This window comes from Salvelinus alpinus, chromosome 12 (assembly GCF_045679555.1).
Source record: "Salvelinus alpinus chromosome 12, SLU_Salpinus.1, whole genome shotgun sequence".
Taxonomy (NCBI): Eukaryota; Metazoa; Chordata; class Actinopteri; order Salmoniformes; family Salmonidae; genus Salvelinus; species Salvelinus alpinus.
The window spans coordinates 38,162,053-38,185,256 of record NC_092097.1 but is presented as its reverse complement, the minus strand read 5'-3'; the positions used below and the strand labels follow the sequence as shown (position 1 = coordinate 38,185,256).

General features: G+C 44.3%; 1 protein-coding gene across 11 annotated transcripts in view; it reads left to right on the top strand.

Moving 5' to 3' along the window:
- The window catches only part of LOC139536109 (calcium-dependent secretion activator 1-like), a 163,912-nt gene that overhangs the window by 30,964 nt on the left and 109,744 nt on the right, over positions 1 to 23,204 (top strand). For all 11 annotated transcript variants that reach the window (XM_071336280.1, XM_071336279.1, XM_071336278.1 and 8 more), the window contains exon 2: positions 11,351 to 11,464. In XM_071336280.1, coding sequence (XP_071192381.1) covers positions 11,351 to 11,464 — 114 coding nt within the window. The remainder of the gene's footprint in view (positions 1 to 11,350; positions 11,465 to 23,204) is intronic.

Below are 23,204 nucleotides of genomic sequence, written 5' to 3'. Positions count from 1 at the left end.
TGTGTGTGTGTGTGTGTGTGTGTGTGTGTGTGTGTGTGTGTGTGTGTGTGTGTGTGTGTGTGTGTGTGTGTGTGTGTGTGTGTGTGTGTGTGTGTGTGTGTGTGTGTGTGTGTGTGTGTGTGTGTGTGTGTGTGTGTGCGCGTGCGTGGCCAGCTACCGACTTATAACATTCTGCTAGAACAGCCCTGATTGGCATACGGGTGAATATTAACATCTCTGCACCTCCGCATGGTCCTTGAACACTGCGGTCTATTAGGACAGAGCAGGGACAAGTAGGACAAGTGCATGTGTGTATGCGTGTGTTTGTGTGCGTATTAGGACAGAGCAAGGACGAGTCAGAGCTTCTCCACTCTCTTCTGCTCTAGCAGCTGTTGGGGTAGAGAGACAAACCACAGATTCCGAATCTCAAGTATTGATCTCTACACCATATTTTTCTTCCTCTAGTGCTTTTCTATCTATCTATCTATCTATCTATCTATCTATCTATCTATCTATCTATCTATCTATCTATCTATCTATCTATCTACCTATCTACCTATCTATCTATCTATCTATCTATCTATCTATCTATCTACCTATCTACCTATCTACCTATCTACCTATCTACCTATCTACCTACCTACCTACCTACCTACCTACCTACCTACCTACCTGCCTGTCCGTCTCTGTCCGTACGTCTGTCTCTCTCTCTTTCTATTCCCTATCTTTTTCTCTCAGAAAGGTTGTCTTGTCAGAGGAGAGTTTTTTGGTTGATCTGGCGGACTCACTAAACACACATGATTTGTTTGTTGGAGTGTGCCCCAAAAAATGGTGCCATCTGGTTTGCTTAATACAAGTATATTTTATCAATTCAATGTACTTTCGATACTTAAGTATATTTAAAACCAAATACTTTTAGACTTTTACTCAAGTAGTATTTTACTGGGAGACTTTCACTTTTACTTGAGTCTATTTCTATTAAGGTATCTTTACTTTTACTCAAGTATGAAAATGGGATGCTTTTTCCACCACTGGAAATAGCAATACACATGGTGACGCTGAGGTGGCTGTTGAACTAAAGTGTCAAAGTGTAGTCCAAAGTAATGCCTGCAGAGCACACACCCAACTTTGATTTAATGTTTTAATAAAAGATAGCTACGTGGTTTGAGGGGCTCATAAAGCATTGATAGCAAATGCATATACAAATATCTTCTTGTCATCGACAGGACATGAAAAAGAAAGATGTTGTAATTTTTATTACAGTGTGGACCATTCAATCTATGTACTGTATAAACTAGGATTAACAGAACATGACAGGGTTGTCTAAAATAGTTACATTATAAAGGAGAGGTATTTCTGATCATCTTGCTCCTGTTATCAGTCATAATTGGTCAAAATTAGTTTTTCCTCCTTAAATACCCAGGATTCCTCTGTGAAATATTGATAAAGATGATTCAGTTGTGCTTTATTGAGAGATTACATTACATCAGATCAAATTTATTTGTCACATACACATGGTTAGCAGATGTTAATGTGAGTGTAGCGAAATGCTTGTGCTTCTAGTTCCAACCATGCAGTAATATCGAACAAGTAATCTATTAATTTCACAACAACTACCTTATACACACAAGTGTAAAGGAATGAAAAATAATATGTACATAAAAATATATGGATGAGCGATGGCCGAACGGCAAAGGCAAGATGCAGTAGATGATATAGAGTACAGTATATACATATGAGATGAGTAATGTAGGGTATGTAAACATTATATAAAGTGGCATTGTTTAATGTGGCTAGTAATACATTTATTACATCCGATTTTTTATTATTAAAGTGGCTAGAGATGAGTCAGTATGTTGGCAGCAGCCACTCAATGTTAGTGATGGCTGTTTAACAGTCTGATGTACTTGAGAGAGAAGCTGATTTTCATTCTCTCGGTGCCAGCTTTGATGCACCTGTACTGACCTCGCCTTCTTGATGATAGCGGGGTGAACAGGCAGTGGCTCGGGTGGTTGTTGTCCTTGATGACCTTTTTGGCCTTCCTGTGACATCGGGTGGTGTAGGTGTCCTGGAGGGCAGGTAGTTTGCCCCCGGTGATGCGTTGTGCAGACCTCACTACCCTCTGGAGAGCCTTACGGTTGTGGGCGGATCAGTTGCGGATCAGTCAAATTTCTTCAGCCTCCTGAGGTTAAAGAGGATCTCCTGCGCCTTCTTCACCACGCTGTCTGTGTGGGTGAACCATTTCAGTTTGTCCGTGATGTGTACGCCGAGGAACTTAAAACTTTCCACCTTCTCCACTACTGTCCCGTCGATGTGGATAAGGGGCTACTCCCTCTGCTGTTTCCTGAAGTCCATGATCATCTCCTTTGTTTTGTTGACATTGAGTGTGAGGTAGTTTTCCTGACACCACACTCCGAGGGCCCTCACATCCTCCCTGTAGGCAGTCTCGTTGTTGTTGGTAATCAAGCCTATCACTGTAGTGTCGTCTGCAAACTTGATGATTGAGTTGGAGGCGTGCATGGCCACGCAGTCATGGGTGAACAGGGAGTACAGGAGAGGGCTGAGAACGCACCCTTGTCGGGCCCCAGTGTTGAGGATCAGCGGGGTGGAGATGTTGTTTCCTACCCTCTCCACCTGGGGGTGGCCCGTCAGGAACTCCAGGACCCAGTTGCACAGGGCAGTGTCGAGACCCAGGGTCTCGAGTTTAATGACGAATTTGGAGGGTAATATGGTGTTAAATGCTGAGCTGTAGTTGATGAACAGCATTCTTACATAGGTATTCCTCTTGTCCAGATGGGTTAGGGCAGTGTGCAGTGTGATTGCGATTGCGTTGTCTGTGGACCTATTGGGGCGGTAAATAAATTGGATTGGGTCTAGGATGTCAGGTAGGGTAGAGGTGATATGGGCCTTGACTAGTCTCTCAAAGCACTTCATGATGACGGAAGTAAGTGCTACATGGTGATAGTCATTTAGCTCAGTTACCTTAGCTTTCTTGGGAACAGGAACAATGGTGGTCCTCTTGAAGCATGTGGGAACAGCAGACTGGGATAAGGATTGATTATATATGTCCGTAAACACACCAGCCAGCTGGTAAGTGCGTGCTCTGAAGACGTGACTAGGGATGCCGACTGGGCCGGCAGCCTTGCGAGGGTTAACATGTTTAAATGTTTTACTCACGTTGGCCTCAGTGAAGGAGAGCCCAAAGGTTTTGGTAGCGGGCCGTGTCGGTGGCACTGTATTGTCCTCAAAGCGTGCAAAGAAGTTGTTTAGTTTGTCTGGGAGCAAGACATCGTGGTCTGCGACGGGGCTGGTTTTCTTTTTGTAGTCCGTGATTGACTGTAGACCCTGCCACATACTTCTCGTGTCTGAGCCATTGAATTGCGACTCTACTTTGTCTCTATACTGATGCTTAGCTTGTTTGATTGCCTTTGCGCAGGGAATAGCTACACTGTTTGTATTCGGTCATGTTTCTGGTCACCTTGCCCTGATTAAAAGCGGTGGTTCGCGGTTTCAGTTTTGTGCGAATGCTGCCATCAATCCACAGTTTCTGGTTGGGGAAGGTTTTAATAGTCGCTGTGGGTGCAACATCATTGATGCACTTGCTAATAAACTCACTCACCGAATCAGCGTATTCTTCAATGTTATTGTCCGACGCTATGCGGAACATATCCCAGTCCACGTTGAACTAGAACAGCGTTGACCAGAACTGAGCATGGGCGTTTCCTGTTTTAGTTTCTGTCTATAGGCTGGAAGCAACAAAATGGAGTCGTGGTCAGATTTTCCAAAAGGAGGCCCTGGGAGGGCTTTGTATGCATTGCGGAAGTTAGAATAACAATGATCCAGGGTTTTGCCAGCCTGGGTCGCTCATTCGATATGCTGATACAATTTTGGAAGCCATGTTTTCAGATTAGCCTTGTTAAAATCCCCAGCTAAAATCAATGCAGCCTTAGGATATGTGGTTTCTAGTTTATATAGAGTCCAATTAAGTTCTTTCAGGGCCGTCGAGGTGTCTGCTTGGGGGGGATATACACAACTGTAATTATAATCTAAGAGAATTCCCTTGGTAGATAATGCGGTCGGCATTTGATTTTAAGGAATTCTAGGTCAGGTGAACTAAAGGACTTGAGTTCCTCTATGTTGTTATAATCACACCACGTCTCGTTAATCATAAGGCATACACCCCCGCCCTTCTTCTTACCAGAGAGATTTGTTTCTATCAGCGCGATGCGTGAAGAAACCAGGTGGCTGTACCGACTCTGATAACACATCCCGAGCGAGCCATGTTTCCGTGAAACAAAGAACGTTACAATCTCTGATGTCTTTCTGGAAGTCAACCCTTGCTCGGATTTTGTCTACCTTGTTGTCAAGAGACTGGGCATTGGCAAGTAGTATACTCGGGAGCTGTGGGCGATGTGCCCGTCTACGGAGCCTGACCAGAAGACCGCTCCGTCTGCCCCTTCTGCGGCGTCGTTGTTTTTAGTCGGCGGCTGGGATCCAATCCATTGTCCTGGGTGGTGGACCAAACATAGGATCAGCTTAGGGAAAGTCGTATTCCTGGTCGTAATGTTAGTGAGTTGACGTTGCTCTTATATCCAATAGTTCCTCCTGTCTGTATGTAATAAAACTTAAGATTTTCTGGGGTAACAATGTAAGAAATAATATATAAAAAATCTAAATACTGCATAGTTTCCTAGGAACGCGAAGCTAGGCAGCCATCTCTGTCGGCGCCAGAAGTCTGCACAAATCCTATCAAAGACAGAAGGTGCAATATAACATATTTCAGATATATTTCAGATAGGCTAAGACCATCATTAGAAATGTACAGTTTATATGCAGATTGTTTTCTTATGCTCAGCACTACAAACTTTCCTACCTTGTCAGAAGCAATCAAATCAAGAGCTATAAAACACCCCAAACATGTATCTTCTCTAAACAGGGAACTACACTCCCCTCCATATTTATTTGGACAGTGAAGAAAACATTTGTGAATTTGACTCGACTCCAGCATTTTGTATTTCAGATCAAATCTTTCATATGTGGCAACAATACAGAATGTCACCTTTTATTTTAGGGTATTTTTACACTACCGTTCAAAGGTTTGGGGTCACTTAAAAATGTCCTTGTTTTTGTAAGAAAATTACATTTTTTGTCTTAAAATGACATCAAATTGATCTGAAATACAGTGTAGACAATGTTAATGTTGTAAATTACTATTGTAGCTGGAAACGGCTGATTTTTAATGGAATATCTACATAGGCGCACAGAGGCCCATTATCAACAACCATCACTCCTGTGTTCCAATGGCACGTTGTGTTAGCTAATCCAAGTTTATAATTTTGAAAGGCTAGTTGATCATTAGAAAACCCTTTTACAATTATGTTAGCATAGCTGAACACTGTCATTCTGATTAAAGAAGCAATAAAACTGGCCTTCCTTAGACTAGTTGTGTATCTTGAGCATCAGCATTTGTGGGTTCGATTGCAGGCTCAAAATGCCTAGAAACAAAGACTTTCTTCTGAAACACGTAAGTCTATTCTTGTTCTGCGAAATGAATGCTATTCCATGCGAGAAATTGCCAAGAAACTGAAGATCTCGTACAACCCTGTGTACTACGTTCTTCACAGAACAATGTAAACTGGCTCTAACCAAAATAGAAAGAGTGGGAGGCCCCGGTGCACAACTGAGCAAGAGGACAAGTACATTAGAGTGTCTAGTTTGAGAAACAGACGCCTCACAAGTCCTCAACTGGCAGCTTCAACAGTGAAGAGGCAACTCCGGGATGCTGGTCTTCTAGGCAGAGTTGCAAGAAAAAGCAATTTCTCAGACTTGCCAATAAAACTACAAGATTAAGATGAAGGTGAAATACATAAGGTGTATTTCTAAACGGTAAAACAGATATGTTTGAAAATACCCTCAAGTAAAAGGAGGCATTATGTACTGTTTCCTTATATGAAACATTTGATCTCAAATCCAAAATGCTGTAGCCAAATTTACAAATGTTTGCTTCACTGTCCAAATAAATCCAAGATGGCGTAGCAGTTCAGACGTCTTTGTCTTTGTCTTGTCATGTCCCGTGTATAAATATATTTTTTCCCTTCGTATATATTCCGTATATATTTTTTATATTTTTAACCTCAGTTTCAACATACTCTCCTGCAATCCGCCTCACCCAATGTGGTATGGATCTGCTATTTTCTATACTTTAAAACCGGAACCCACAACAGAAGCTAGCCAGCTATTAGTCAGTTAGCCACTGCTAGCGGTCATCACCTAACCTTAGTCCAGTCAACTCCTGCCAGTCTGCACAGCGCGATTCAACCCAGAGCATACCGGACTGCTTTTTCTCCACATCTCCGGTTTCCTACCGCAAGCTCTGAACCTTTTCACCTGGATCATCGCAGCTAGCTAGCTGCTATCCGAGTGACTACCCCCTGGCTAACGTCTCTGTCCCGAAGCAAGCACCAGTGAGCCTGGAACTAGCCTCGTTCTAGGCCCATCTCCTGGCTAACTCGGCCACTCCTTGGCCTACAATACATATTTTGCCAATTGGCCTGGACCCCTTTTTACTGCCGACACGGAAGCCCCACCAATTCCATCACGACTGGTCTACTGACGTAATCCGCCAGATGGGTTTCAACAGGCTCCTCTGTCACGACGTCCCCTGAAGGCCCATCCGCTAGCCTGCTAGCCACCGCCCGCAAGCTGTCTAGAGCATATCGACTGTTAGCTGAAGAGGACCATCAGCGAATTTCTAGGGCTACAATACCTATTTTGCCAATTGGCCTGGACCCTTTTATTGCCTACACGGAGCCCTGTTGATCCAACACGACTGGTCTGCCGACGTAACCGTCCGAGGGGGCTACAACAGACTTCTTCCGTCGCGACGTCCCTCTAAGGGCCTTCTGCTAGCCTGCTAGCCCCAGCCCGTTAGCTCTCTGAATCGCCGTGTCTCCAGCTCGCCAAGCTTCCCACTGGTCCCTATGATCACTCGGCTACGCATGCCTCTCCCTAATGTCAATATGTCTTGTCCATTGCTGTTTTGGTTAGTGATTATTGTCTTATTTCACTGTAGAGCCTCCAGCCCTGCTCAATATGCCTTAGCTAGCCCTTTTGTTTCACCTCCCACACATGCGGTGACCTCACCTGGTCTAAATGATGTCTCTAGAGACAAAACCTCTCATCATCACTCAATGCCTAGGTTTACCTCCACTGTATTCACATCCTACAATTGCCTTCTCTGTACATTATGCCTTGAATCTATTCTTCCGCGCCCAGAAACCTGCTCCCTTTACTTTCTGCTCCGAATGCCCTAGACAACCAGTTCTTATAGCCTTTAGCCGTACCCTTATCTCTGTTCCTCTGGTGATGTAGAGGTTAATGAAGGCCCTGCATCACCTAGCTCCACTCCCATTCCCCAGGCGCTCTCATTTGTTGACTTCTGTAACTGTAAAAGCCTTGGTTTCATGCATGTTAACATTAGAAGCCTCCTCCCTAAGTTTGTTTTACTCACTGCTTTAGCACACTCTGCCAACCCGGATGTCCTAGCCGTGTCTGAATCCTGGCTTAGGAAGGCCACCAAAAATCCTGAAATTTCCATCCCTAACTATAACATTTTCCAACAAGATAGAGCTGCCAAAGGGGGTGGAGTTGCAATATACTGCAGATATAGCCTGCAGAGTTCTGTCATGCTATCCAGGTCTGTGCCCAAACAATTCGAGCTTCTACTTGTGAATTGATTCCCCCCCATCTATCATCAGAGCTCGTACTGTTAGGTGACCTAAACTGGGACATGCTTAACACTCCGGCCGTCCTATAATCTAAGCTAGATGCCCTCAATCTCACACAAATTATCAATGAACCTACCAGTTACAACCCCAAATCTGTAAACACGGGCACCCTCATAGATATCATCACTGTCAAACGCTCCCTAAAACACTTCAGCGAGCAGGCCTTTCGAATCGACCTGGCCTCATTCCGTCAGTAGAGGATGCCTGGTTATTCTTTAAAAGTGCCTTCCTCACCATCTTAAATAAGCATGCCCTATTAAAAATTTTTTGAATCATGAACAGATATAGCCCCTGGTTTACTCCAGACCTAACTGCCCTTGACCAGAACAAAAACACCCCATGGCGTACCGCATTCGCATCGAATAGCCTCGCGATATGCAACTTTTCAGGGAAGTTAGGAACCTATATACACAGGCAGTTAGGAAAGGAAAGGCTAGCTTTTTCAAACAGAAATTTGCATCCTGTAGCACAAACTCCAAAAAGTTTGGGGACACTGTAAAGTCCATGGAGAATAAGAGCACCTCCTCCCAGATTCCCACTGCACTGAGGCTAGGAAACACTGTGACCACCGATAAGTCCACGATAATTGAGAATTTCAATAGGCATTTTTCTACGGCTGGCCATGCTTTCCTCCTGGCTACCCCAACCCCGGCCAACAGCCCTGCATCCCCCACAACAACTTGCCCAAACATCCCCTATTTCTCCTTCACCCAAATCCAGATAGTTGATGTTCTGAAAGAGTTGCAAAATCTGGACCTCTACAAAGCAGCTGGGCTAGACAATCTGGACCCTCTCTTTCTAAAATTATCCGCCGCAATTGTTGCAACCCCTATTATTAGCCAGTTCAACCTCTCTTTCGTATCGTCTGAGATCCACAAAGATTGGAAAGTTGCCACGGTCATCCCCATCTTCAAAGGGGGAGACACTCTAGACCCAAACTGTTACAGACCTATATCTATCCTACCCTGCCATTTCTAGAGGTCTTCGAAAGCCAAGTTAACAAACAGATCACCGACCATTTCGAATCCCACCTACCTTCTCCGCTATGCAATCTGGTTTCCGAGCTAGTCATGGGTGCACCTCAGCCACGCTCAAGGTCCTAAATGATATCATAACCGCCATCGATGAGAGACAATACTGTGCAGCCGTATTCATCGACCTGACCAAGGCTTTTGACTCTGTCAATCACCACATTCTTATCGGCAGACTCAACAGCCTTGGTTTCTCAAATGACTGCCTCGCCTGGTTCACCAACTACTTCTCATACAGAGTTCAGTGTGTCAAATCGGAGGGCCTGTTGTCCGGACCTCCGGCAGTCTCTTTGGGGATGCCACAGGGTTCAATTCTCGGGCCGACTCTTTTCTCTGTATATATCAATGATGTCGCTCTTGCTGCTGGTGATTCTCTGATCCACCTTTACGCAGAGGACACCATTCTGTAATTTTTAGTATGAGTTTGAGTTTATTTATTTTTACAGGGACAGTGCACATTAATCAACGTTTCAGTAAAAGTGCCGGTTTTAGCCAGCCGGCTAATTTTCAACCACAGTCCCTGGGCAGGTAATTAAAAACAATTACACTATAGACAATCATTGAGCAGTGAGCACACACAGAGCAACATAGGACAAGCAAGACATAGCATACAGACAGAGCAACATAGAACAAAAAGCAGCAAGACAAAATTCATAAAAGTAACAAGGTGTTTCCACACCTCACAAGCTACAGACAACAGACAACATGGAAAGCAACAATACACAGCTAGGGATTATGTTCACAAATCTGATTGACCTTTAGCCATGTCTTCATGCATTTTGTGAAAGTGGTGCAGTTATGTGTGTCTGATGGCAGTGTATTCCAGACATGGGAAGCTCTCACAGAGAAAGCGGATTTACTAAAGGTGATTTTCCTTAAGGGAACTATACAGTCACCTCTCATGGCAGACCTTGTGGATCTGCTGCCATATGTTTGGGTTTTCTGTTTAACAAAAATACTGAGTGGAGGTGGAGCCAGTCCATTTAGGATCTTGAATACAAGACATGCGTCGGTTGTATTGCACAAGATTTTCCCAACTCAGGAGCTCATGCTTTCTGAGGATGTAACAGTGATGATGGCTATTGGGCTTCCTTCAAGCACTTTGAGAGCCTGTTTGTAGACAGACTGAATAGGTTTTAATGTTGTACAGCAAGTGTGGGCCCAACGAGTCAAGCAGTATGTTAAGTGGGGGAGTATCATAGATTTGAAGTACAGTTTTGCTACCTCTGTAGTCAAACAATTTCGTATAAATCTGAAATTAGCTAGGTTGAATTTGGTTATTTATTTTCAGGCCCTTCTTTGGACACTGTGTTAACTAACCTCCAGATGAGTTTCAATGCCATACAACTCTCCTTCCGCGGCCTGCAACTGCTCTTGAATGCAAGTAAAACTAAATGCATGCTCTTCAACCGATCGCTGCCCGCACCTGCCTGCCTGCCCGTCCAGCATCACTACTCTGGACGGTTCTGACTTAGAATATATGGACAATTACAAATACCTAGGTGTCTGGTTAGACTGTAAACTCTCCTTCCAGACTCACATTAAACATCTCCAATCCAAAATTAAATCTAGAATCGGCTTCCTATTTCGCAACAAAGCATCCTTCACTCATGCTGCCAAACATACCCTCATAAAACTGACTATCCTACCAATCCTTGACTTCGGCGATGTCATTTACAAAATAGCCTCCAACACTCAGCAAATTGGATGCAGTCTATCACAGTGCCATCCGTTTTGTCACCAAAGCCCCATATACTACCCACCACTGCGACCTGTATACTCTCGTTGGCTGGCCCTCGCTTCATACTCGTCGCCAATCCCACTGGCTCCAGGTCATCTATAAGTCTTTGCTAGGTAAAGCACCGCCTTATCTCAGCTCACTGGTCACCATAGCAGCACCCACCCGTGGCACACGCTCCAGCAGGTATATTTCACTGGTCATCCCCAAAGCCTATTCCTCCTTTGGCCGCCTTTCCTTCCAGTTCTCTGCTGCCAATGACTGGAACGAATTGCAAAAATCACTGAAGCTGGAGACTCATATCTCCCTCACTAACTTTAAACATCAGCTGTAATTGCAGCTCACGGATCATTGCACCTGTACATAGCCCATCTGTAAATAGCCCATCCAACTACCTCATCCCCATATGTTTTTTTTTTTTTGCTCCTTTGCACCCCAGTATCTCTACTTGCATATTCACCTTCTACGCATCTATCACTCCAGTGTTTAATTGCTAAGTTGTAATTACTTCTCCACTACGGCCTATCTATTGCCTTACCTCCCTTATCTTACCTCATTTGCACACACTGTATATATATTCTGTTATTGACTGTACATTTGTTTATTCCATGTGTATCTCAGAGTTGTTGTTTGTGTCGCACTCCTTTGCTTTACCTTGGCCAGGTCGCAATTGTAAATGAGAACTTGTTCTCAACTTGCCTACCTGGTTATATAAAGGTGAAATAAATAAATAAAATATCACTGTCATTGAGATGTCCTCTGTGTTATATGGCTGTGTTATTGAAGTGTCCTCAATGTGTTCTCTGCCTCCCCAGATCACAGAGCAGCAGCTCCGGCAGACCAACGACCGCTTCAAGGCCTTCCTCAACGGAGACACCCAGATAGTGGCTGACGAAGCTTTCATCAACGCAGTCCAGAGTTACTATGAGGTACAATAACATAACCTCTCTCTCTCTCTCTCTCTCTCTCTCTCTCTCTCTCTCTCTCTCTCTCTCTCTCTCTCTCTCTCTCTCTCTCTCTCTCTGTGTCTCTCTCTCTCTCTCTCTCTCTCTCTGTGTCTCTGTGACTAACTTGCAGTCTTCACCCCCTGGGCCCAGTTTTTCAAAAGTTATCTGATCGGATTTCGGCAATCAGATAGGATTAAATGCATAGAAATATAATGAATAGAACAGGCATTCAAGTCAGTGATATGCCCGTTCTATTAATTATATTTCTATGCTTTTAATCCTATTCGATTGAATTTTGAAAAAGTCTGTCACAGTCTTATAATACTATGAGATAACCTAACAGGTTTGTGTGCTCAGCCCTGTGGCTACGCATGACTCCAACTCAATCATCAAGTAGGCCCGATTACCAACAACAATGAGACAGCCTCTAGGGAGGAGGTTAGAGCCCGGGTGGAGTGGTGCCAGGAAAATAACCTCTCCCTCAACGTAAAAAACAAACAAAGGAGTATGGCGTCAAATTGATCTCTAAAATGGAGCGCGTGCGAAATGACGTTGTTGAGCAAGATGGAACATCATTGAGCAAGTAAACAATGAGTCGAGAGAGCAGAGGATGCGTCCTGTAAGCAGAAGATGGGTGCTGCGAGTGCATAGACCAGTTGAAAGCACAGCTATTTGGCCAAGGCCGAGTGGATCGGTCCCACGAGTGCACAGGCCAAACTTGAGAGCTTGCAAGTGCGACTTTGAGTGATTAATTACTTGTTAGCCAGTAACGTTTGTCTGTAAGACGAAAAGCAGACAGTCTGCTCTAGCTAAGTAACACCATAGTACATCACTAGATAATAGTTTCTCTTCACTTTTCCACAAAGTGTCTGGTAGGTGTTTGCTTGATATGAGGGAGTTAATGTATCAAAGAATAATTGGATTATGGACATACTGTGGATGTGATCTAACAGGTTTATTCATCACACACTAGGTCCTGGACATCATTTAATACAGCTAAATATAATGATTCCATTGTTGGGAATAACATGTGGGTACATACATAATAATGGCATAATGATGATACCATTGAAAGAGAAGAAGGACCAGGAGGGTAGTTAAGAGAAAGTGTAGGAATTGAGATGAAGGCAGGATCCAATATTTAGGATATTTACTGTATTAATCCCAAGGGCATACATGCAGCACATGGGGGATTTTTTTATTATATGGTGACATGAAGGGGAGAGCTAAATACTTATGTACTACAGTACATAACGAGTGCCTAATAGAATGTAAACTGAAATTAATATGATTAACCAGCTAAACTCAGGTCAACATGTTATCATGGTACACACAGCATTCAAAGGAGGATTGAGGACAAAGCAACGCTATGCATTCACCAAACATTTAACTGAGGAAAACAGATTTGTTTTATAGTAACTGTCTGATTGGGAACCACAATTGCCTATCAAATTACAGTCTCAAATTATTTCAATTTTACCATTGGATGTTTTATTGAGTACAGGCAGTAATATAGGAGTCGAATCACATTGGGAGTCTGATCAGATCAGATGTTATCAGCAAGCCAGAGCCATCTGTGGAAAGAGCACAAGTTCAACAAAGTTATATGTGCAAACGGATAACAAACGTATCATTCGACATAAGATTCCACCTAAAACAATGACATGAGCTCTGTCGCAATTATTCTCAACTCAACTCCTCACTTCCTCTCTACTCAGACTGTGTGTGACTGTGTGTGTACTGATGTCTGGTCAGAGTGTGATTTAGTAAGTAAAAGTTTCAACCTAGGGCTGAATATATCACGCAGGTCGCCAGCCTACGTAAGAAACTGGGGAAAACGCAGAGTGGAATGTTTACATTTTCTATGCCGGTGGCTGGATGGCGTTCACACTTGTTGTATGCATCTTCGCCTTGTCGTTTGTTGTTATCCGACTGGCCGGTGTTGCCTGGATCTCCCCCATCTGATAGCAGAGTAGAAGGAGCACAGCAAGAGGAGCAAGGCAATCAACAATGGTCATATGCCACGAGCCGTGGAAGCCGAAGACAGCAGCCTCCCGCAAAGCAGTCTACACTCCCAACGAGAGGCCCGGAGCAGATACAAACAACGAATAGTTTCGCCATCCTAGAGCCTGATTTTCCTGCACCTTCGTCGCTGGGGGTGCCTGTGTCAGCAGCCGCAGTGTCTACTACTACGATTTAGAAGTTGACGTCTGCAACCTTCTGTCCCTGCTCTGGATTAATCTGGGCTTCTCCATCTGTCGGCAACTGGCTTAAGTAATCCTGCCTCTCGCCCGTCCATAAAGGGTTCTCCAGCTGTGATTTTAGGCAGCTCCATGGTAGGAAATGTGACTGTTCCTGGTGCAAAAACATTGTCCTATCCCGGAGCTCGAGTAAATTCTGTGATATCAACAGAAAGGTATATTTTCTGGGTGATTTAAATATCGACTGGCTTTCATCAAGCTGCACACTCACAAAAAAGCTTCAAACTGTAACCAGTCCCTGCAACCTGCTTCAGGTTATCAGTCAACCTACCAGGGCAGTTACAAACAGCACAGGAATGAAATCATCAAAATTTATTGATCACATCTTTACTAATGCTGCAGAAATCGACTTGAAAGCAGTATCCAGATCCATAGGATGTAGTGATCACAATATAGGAACTAGGAAAACCAAAGTTCCAAAGGCTGGGCCTAATATAGTGTATAAGAGGTCATACAGAAAGTGTTGTAGTGATTCCTATGGTTATTGATGTAAAGAATATTTGTTGGTCCGCGGTTTGTAATGAGGAGCAAACAGACGCTGCACTTGACACATTTATAAAATGGCTTATGCCAGTTACTAATAAGCATGCACCCATTAAGAAAATGACTGTAAAAACTGATCAATCCCAGTGGATTGATTGGGAATTTAAAAATTGTATGGTTGAGCGGGATGAGGCAAAAAGAATGGCAAATAAGTCTGGCTGCACAACCGATTGGCAAACGTACTGCAAATTGAGAAATCATGTGACTAAACGGAATAAAATAATTAGAAACTACACTATGAAACAAAGATAAATTACATAAATAATGATAGTAAAAAGCTCTGGAGCACCTTCAATACAATTTTGTGAACAAAGGTAAACTCAATAGATATTGTCAATTACTTTAATGATTTTTTCATTGTAAAAAGCTCTGGAGCACCTTAAATAAAATTTTGTGAACAAAGGTAAACTCAATAGATATTGTCATTACTTAAATGATTTTTTCATTGGCAAGATCAGCAAATTTAGGCATGACATGCCAGCAACAAACACTGACACTACACTTCCAAGTATATCTGACCAAATTATGAAAGACACGCATTGTAATTTTGAATTCCTTAAAAGTGAGTGTGGAAGAGGTGAAACAATTATTGTCGTTTATCATCAATGGCAATATTTTCAATTTATGCCTACTAGAAAGTGTGTGCCCTCAGGCATGGAGGGAAGCAAAAGCCATTCCGCTACCCGAGAATAGTAAAGCCCCCTTTACTGGCTCAAATAACCGACCAATCAGCCTGTTACCAACCCTCAGTAACCTTTTGGGAAAAATTGTGTTTGACCAGATACAATGCTATTTTACAGTAAACAAATTGACAACAAACTTTCAGCATGTTTATAGGGAAGGACCCTCAAGCACAGCACTTACACAAATTACTGAAATTCATGATAAAAAGATTGTGGGAGCTGTTTTGTTAGACTTCAGTGCTGCTTTTGACATTATCGATCCTAGTCTGCTGCTGTAAAAACGTATGTGTTATGGCTTTACACCCCCTGCAATATTGTGGATAAAGAGTTACCTATCTAATAGAACACAGACAGTTTTCTTTAATGGAAGCCTCTCCAACATAATCCAGGTAGAATCAGCAATTCCCCAGGGCAGCTGTCAAGCCCCTTACTTTTTTCTATATTTACTAATGACATGCCACTGGCTTTGAGTAAAGCCAATGTATCTACTGTATGTATGCAGATGACTCAACGCTATACATGTCAGCTACTACAGCGAGTGAAATGACTGCAACACTTAACAAAGACCTGCAGTTAGTTGGAGTGGGTGGCAAGGAATAAGTTAGTCCTAAATGTTTATAAAACGAAAAGCATTGTATTTGGGACAAATCATTCATTAACCCTAAACGAAATCTTGTAACAAATAATGTGGAAATTTAGCCAGTTGAGGTGACTAAACTGGTTAGAGTAACCCTGTATTGTAAACTGTCATGGTCAAAACATATTGATACAACAGTAGCTAAGATGGGGGAGAAGTATGTCCATAATAAAGCTCTGCTCTACCTTCTTAACATTATCAACAAGGCAGGTCCTACAGACCCTAGTTTTGTTGCGCCTGGACTACTGTTCAGTCGTGTGGTCAGGTGCCAGTAAAAGGGACTCCGAAAAATTGCAATTGGCTCAAAGCAGGGCAGCACAGCTGGCCTGTGGATGTACACAGAGAGCTAATATTAATAAATATGCATGTCAGTCTCTCCTGGCTCAAAGTGGAGGGGAGATTGACTTCATCACTACTTGTATTTATGAGAGGTATTGACATGTTGACACCCATGCATACACCACAAGACATGCCAAGAGGTCTCTTCACAGTCCCCAAGTCCAGAACAGACTATGGGAGGCACACAGCACTACATAGAGCCATGACTACATGGAACTCTATTCCACATCAAGTAACTGATGCAGTAAAATCAGATAAAAAAAACAGATAAAAATACACCTTATGGAACAGCGGGGACTGTGAAGCAACACAAACATAGGCCCAGACACATGCATACACGAGGTGAACTGTACCAATCCACATAGGCACAGATAACATATGCACTATACATACATGTACATATGGATTTTGTACTCTAGATATGTGGTAGTGGTGGAGTAGGGGCCTGAGGTCACACAGTGTGTAGTGAAATATGTGAATGTATTGTAATGTCGTTAAAATTGTATAAACTGCCTTAATTTTGCTAGACCCCAAAGAAACATTAACCCTTAAACGGAAGAGGTAAATAATGAGTCTGCGAACTAGCCAGTTCAGTCCATTAACCTGGAGGTTGACTAAGACGCCTAACGGAGCCTAACAATGAAAGGAGGTTAAGTAGTCCCCCAGATGAGCAGGTCGAGTTCGTGCCCTCATAGGCCGTTCTTCAGCCACCCCCGCTTGTGGCTCTGGCCCTGGGGAGCCCACAGAGGCTGGGGCTCGGGTGGTAGAAGTGGAGGAGGTCCATCAGGTGGCGTCTCTGGCCTGTAAGTCAGTTTTGTGGGCATTTGTGTTCTTTGAGGGGCTGGTACTTTTCTGAGGTGACTGGCGTGCCAGCGTGATCCATTGCTCAACATGAAGGTGGCGTGCCCCAGTTGTCGACTGACCTGCAAGGGGTCCGACCACAATGAGGCCATTTTGTTGCACCGCTGAGGTCATCGGGCTAAGACCCAGTCTGACACTTGGATGATTGGCTTCTTCACCCTGTGTGCCTTGTCGAAATGCTGTTTCATTGTTCTTTGGTGCCTGGTCACTGCCTGCTTTTCTTGGGTGCGCATAGTTGCCTGTTCTGCTACTCTCTGTGTTCTGAGTCTGTCCAGTAGCAGTTCCATCTCAACCTAGCATGAGAGATTCCGGGGAGACCTGTGTTGTTGTGTGTTTGCTTTCTCTGTAGTGCATTAGCGTTTGCTTCAAAGCAGTTTGGAACGTGCACGCCTGGACCAGCTTCTGGGTTGTAGTAGGCCGCGAGGATGTGTTTGATTATCTTGTTGCTGAGATAGGAGGAGAACTCGACAGAGGTTAGCTGGGCCCCATTGTCCGTGGTGAGGGGTAGGCCCCACCTTGTGAACAGGCTGTCTAGCACTTCTGGCCACTTAGAGTGGAGGTCATATGCCACCACCAGGAAGCACTGATGGTGAGAGACTGCATGCCCATGGATCTCGCCACAGATGTCCAGCTGGATGTGCTCCCAGGGGCGGGACGGCCATGCGAGAGGCTGCAGGGGGGTTCCTGGTTTCCCACTGAGAAGGCATGCAGCACAATCTCTGACCAGGGCTTCAATGTCGTGGTCGGTGCCTGACCACCACAAAAGGTCTCGACATCGCCGCTTGACCTTCACTATGCCAATGTGACCCTTGTGCGCCATTGATAGAACATGTTCACGCAGGCCACTCGGGACCACAGTGCAAAACCCTCGAGACACAGACTTCTTCTCAACAAGAAAGTTTGTGCTTCACCCTGGTGAAAGTCACCAGCTCTCCCGGCACACGTGCTGGCCATCCAGTGTATATGTAGTTGCGCAGGGTAGACAGTGTGGGATCCTATGCCGATGCTTGCTTCAGCTCCTCCAGTGAGACGGCTGACTGAAGGGGAGCGTAGTGCATTTGTACGAGCTCTGTTTCGTTGTCGTCTGGCAAGACGGTCCGAGTAGGAGTGTCAAAGGAGCATGAGACGTCTGCCACCACGTTATCCCTCCCCGGAGTGAACTTCAGCTGATAGTCATACTGTCTGAGGCGAAGTTGCAGAATATGCCTGGTCTTGACCACACTCTGGCTGTTCTCCAGACAGCGGTAATGCTGGAACGTGTCCTGGGCACTGTTGGTGGCCACATCACCTCCCTCAGTACTAGTGAAGATTTCTAGGTTCTTTCAGTGGGGCTACAGCACAATCTATAGAGAGGACAGAACAATTCTGGAGATGGAATTAGATTTAGTATGGAGTCGAATAGCTGAATTAAAATCCTTGTAGCTCGAATTGTTATGGAAGTGACAATGCATTATATATGCACAAGTCTCAGTTGTGTCTAGGTGTTTAATAGTGTGTGGGAACTAACTGAATCAATGGGTGTATATGAGGACTGGACATCACTGAGTGCAGAGTAGAGGGGCAGGCTCAGACAAACACTGTAGTCCATCCCTGCCTAGAAACTCTGGTCTGAGGAGACGAGAGAGAGGCTACAAAACACTACACTAAATCACACACAAGAAAAGTGTAACACAAAACACAGGCCTGTAATAGAGGGTGTATACAGACTCAGAGTAGACTCATGTACACATGTATATCCTACACTACACACGTGCATATACAGACCCATTACTAACTCTCTTACATGCAACAAACATACAGTACACCGACAGAGAGGCTCGGTGTGCCTTTACTGTGATCCAGGGTGGAGGAATATGGTTTAGTTGTCGTCATCAGGCATGTTGTTAGCACAGCGGCTGTTCGTTGAGATCACACTGGGATGTATCACTGTTATCAACACCTCCCACTGAGGAAGGTGGAGGGATACATACAGTGTGTGCTGAGTTGTGAGAACTTCCATGACCCCAAAAGCCTTAGAAGAAAGTCACGTCAAGGTCAAAGGTGACTCAGAGGTCCAAACTTGATGTCCTCTGCCTCGTAGGTGTAGTGCTACAGGGCAATGAAGTAGAACCCTGACTCCACCTTCAGACATATGTTCTCTATACAGACACTGACCCGTTTCCTGAGAACAACTGCAGTGATGGAGAGAGTAAAAATATGATGTCTAGAAATGTCAGAGTTCAATTGGAGTTGAAAAGTTAACATCTTATTTTTTTTATTTTATTTCACCTTTATTTAACCAGGTAGGCCAGTTGAGAACAAGTTCTCATTTACAACTAAGACCTGGCCAAGATATGGCAAAGCAGTGCGACAAAAAACACAGAGTTACACATGGGATGAACAAAAGTACAGTCAATAACACAATAGAAAAATCTATATACAGTGTTCAAATGGAGAAAGGAGGTAAAGCAATAAATAGGCCAATAGTAGCGAAGTAATTAAAATTGAGCAAATTAACACTGGAGTGATAGATGTGCAGATGATGTGCAAGAAGAAATTCTGGTGTGCAAAAGAGCAAAAAAGTTAATAAAAACAATATGGGGATGAGGTAGGGAGTTGGATGGGCTATTTACAGATGGGTTGTGTACAGCTGCAACAATTGGTAAGCTGGTCAGATAGCTGATGCTTAAAGTTAGTGAGGGAGATATGTCTCCAATTTCAGCGATTTTTGCAATTCGTTCCAGTCATTGGCAGCAGAAAAATGGAAGGAAAGGCGTTCAAAGCAGGTGTTGGCTTTGGGGATGACCAGTGAAATATACCTGCTGGAGCACGTGCTACAGGTGGGTGTTGTTATGGTGACCAGTGAGCTGAGATAAGGCAGAGCTTTACCTAGCAGAGACTTATAGATGACCTGGAGCCAGTGGGTCTGGCGACTAATATGTAGCGAGGGCCAGCCAACGAGAGCATACAGGTAGCAGTGGTGGGTTGTATATGGGGCTTTGGTGACAAAACGGATTGCACTGTGATAGACTACATCCAGTTTGCTGAGTAGAGTGTTGGGGGCTATTTTTGAATTGACATCGCTGAAGTCGAGGATCGGTAGGATAGTCAGTTTTACACATGTTTGGCAGCGTGAGTGAAGGATGCTTTGTTGCGAAATAGGAAGCCAATTCTAGATTTAATTTTGGATTGGAGATGCTTTATATGAGTCTGGAAGGAGAGTTTACAGTCTAGCCAGACACCTAGGTATTTGTAGTTGTCAATGTATTCTAAGTCAGAACCGTCCAGAGTAGTGATGCTAGACGGTTGGGCGGGTGCTGGCAGCTATCGAGCGAACCGAGCGAGGCAGTCATTTGAGAAACCAAGGCTGTTGAGTCTGTCGATAAGAATACGGTGATTGACAAAGTCGAAAGCCTTGGCCAGGTCGATGAAGACGGCTGCACAGTACTGTCTTTTATCGATGGCGGTTATGATATCGTTTAGGACCATGGCGTGGCTGAGGTGCACCCGTGACCAGCTCGAAAACCGGATTTCACAGTGGAGAAGGTACGGTGGGATTCAAAATGGTCAGTGATCTATTTGTTAACTTGGCTTTCAAAGACTTTACAAAGGCAGGGCAGGATTGATATAGGACTGTAACCTTTTGGGTCTAGAGTGTCACCCCCTTTGAAGAGGGGGATGACCGCGGCAGCTTCCAATATTTAGGAATCTCGGACGATACGAAAGAGTGTTGCATTCAAGGTAATAGTGCATTTTTTAAGACTGCTGCTGAACTATGAACTATGGATAATAATTTAGCCAATTAAGTGATAATATACTATTATGGTGCTGAGGCAAACTGTACCAATCCATGCCACTCGTCAGCCAGTATGGCTCAGTATTGAACAGACTGCTTTCATTTCATTCCCAACCTTCATCGTGGAAAGCTATCCTATAGGTTTTCACTTCATCCCTAACCTAACCTACTTGTACACATTCAGTACAGAACCATCCTCTTTATAGAACAATCGTTCTAACCAAAATCAATAACGTCATCCTCTCTACGTGACAAATAATAACAATGCCTCCATACAGCGTCAAAACAATCAGTACCACTAATGATTAAGTTATCGGGGTGATTGATAGTAGTCATGGGTACCTGCAGGAAGTCCCCAGAGTGCTGTGCATAAAGGAGAGCCAATGTACATGGAACAGAGTGGACTCCGGTATCTCCCATCTCTGTCAGCTAAGCAGAGAACAACTTCCCACCACATAGTGACGGTGGGCCAGCATGGAAAGAGGGGTGGAGAGAGTGTCACGTCTGCCCCCTCCCCGGCCTCTAGGTCACCAGGCTGCTCGTTATGGCGCACACCTGTCACCATCATTACGCGCACCTGCGTGTCATCACTCACCTGGATTCCATCACCTCCTTGATTACCTGCCCTATATATGTCACTCCCTTTGGTTCCTTCCCCAGGCGTCATTATTTCTGTTTCATGTCTGTGTTGGTTCTTGTTTTGTATTATGTTACGTTTATTTATTAAAACACTCACTTCCTGAACTTGCTTCCTGACTCTCAGCGCACTCGTTACAGAGAGATGGTTATTCTCTTTTATTATAACTGCACATAAACTGACAGAGTAAATGTAATATCTGTATTTCAAATAGACTGTATCTCATAGAATGCAGTTAGCGGTTTATTGGTTATTTAGTTCGGAGTTTGATATCTCTTGACTACCCCTCACCCAATCTCAATCCAAGGGAATCTTCCCCAGAAAGGGGCTTCCCTGTTTGTTCTCACCCTGCCTCTCCTTCCTTCGCCACTCCTTCAAAGTCATGCTTGTCTTCCAAGTCCTCCTTCTCTACCAACCTCTTGTTAACTTAGCTAGCTAGCTTCAATGCTCTTGGTTAAACCAAAGATTCTGGTAATTTATATATGTGGTTAAATGTTAGCTAGTTAACTTAGCTTTCCTAATCAATAACTTGCTTAAATAAGATTCTCTACTGAAAAATGATAGAGTTGACCTTTTTATCATTGGCCATCGTCTCACCATCACCTTGCCTTTCACCGTCAAAATCTGGTTAGAGAGCAGTCAAGCCGTGATTGGTCAAGAAACCTGACGAATTGCGTTTCAGGAGAATGCCACAGCGGTCTAAGGCACTGCATCACAGTGCTTGAGGCGTCACTACAGACCCGGGTTCGATCCCAGGCTGTGTCACAACTGGCCGTGAACAGGAATCCCATAGGGTGGCGCACAATTGGCCCAGTGTCGTCCAGGTTAGGGGAGGGTTTGGCAGGAGGAGCTTTACTTGGCTCATTGTGCTCTAGCGACTCCTTGTGGCAGGCTGGGCGCCTGCAGGCTGACTCGGTCGTCAGTTGAATGGTGTCCAACACATTGGTGCAGCTGGCTTCCGGGTTAAGTGGTGGTGGGTGTTGTTTCGGGGACGCATGACCCGACCTTCGCCTCCCGATCGCGTTGAGGAGTTGCAGCGAAGAGACAAGATTGTAATTGAAAAAGGGGGTAAAATACACACACACACACACACAGAAAAAATAACATTTCACCTGTAAAAAAATTATTGTAAAAGATTGCAGTTCCGAGAGCAAGATTTGTTTGTGTAAGAGGAGAAATCCATATGGGGATGCGGTGTATTTGTTAGAACACAGTAACAAAACAGAATCTCTGCTCTGGAATTAATATTTTGCGTGCAGCAATGATGTTCTGGTCGCTCAAAGTATTATGATGCAACCAGTCAGGATGCTCTCGAGGGTGCAGCTGTAGAAACTTTTGAGGATCTGAGGACCCATGCCAAATCTTTTCTGTCTCCTGAGGGAAAATAGGTTTTGTTGTGCCCTCTTCACGACTTTCTTGGTGTGCTTGGACCATGTTAGTTTGTTGGTGATGTGGACACCAAGGAACTTGAAGCTCTCAACCTGCTCCACTACAGCCCCTTCGATGAGAATGGGGGCATGCTCGATCCTCTTTTTCCTGTAGTCCACAATCATCTCCTTTGTCTTGATTACGCTGAGGAAGAGGTTGTTGTCCTGGCACCACACGGCCAGGTCTCTGACCTCCTCCCTATAGGCTGTCTCGTCGTTGTCAATGATCAGGCCTACCACTGTTGTGTCATCGGCGCTACTGTTGTGTCATCGGCACTAACACTACTAAAGGACACCAATAATAAGAAGAGACTTGCTTGGTCCAAGAAACACGAGCAATGGACATTAGACTGGTGGAAATCTGTTCTTTGGTCTGATGAGTCAAAATTTGAGATTTTTGGTTCCAACCGCCGTGTCTTTGTGAGATACAGAGCAGGTGAATGGATGATCTCTGCATGTGTGGTTCGCACCATGAAGCATGGAGGAGGAGGTGTGATGGTGTGGGGGTGCTTTGCTGGTGACACTGTCAGTGATTTATTTAGAATTCAAAGCACACTTA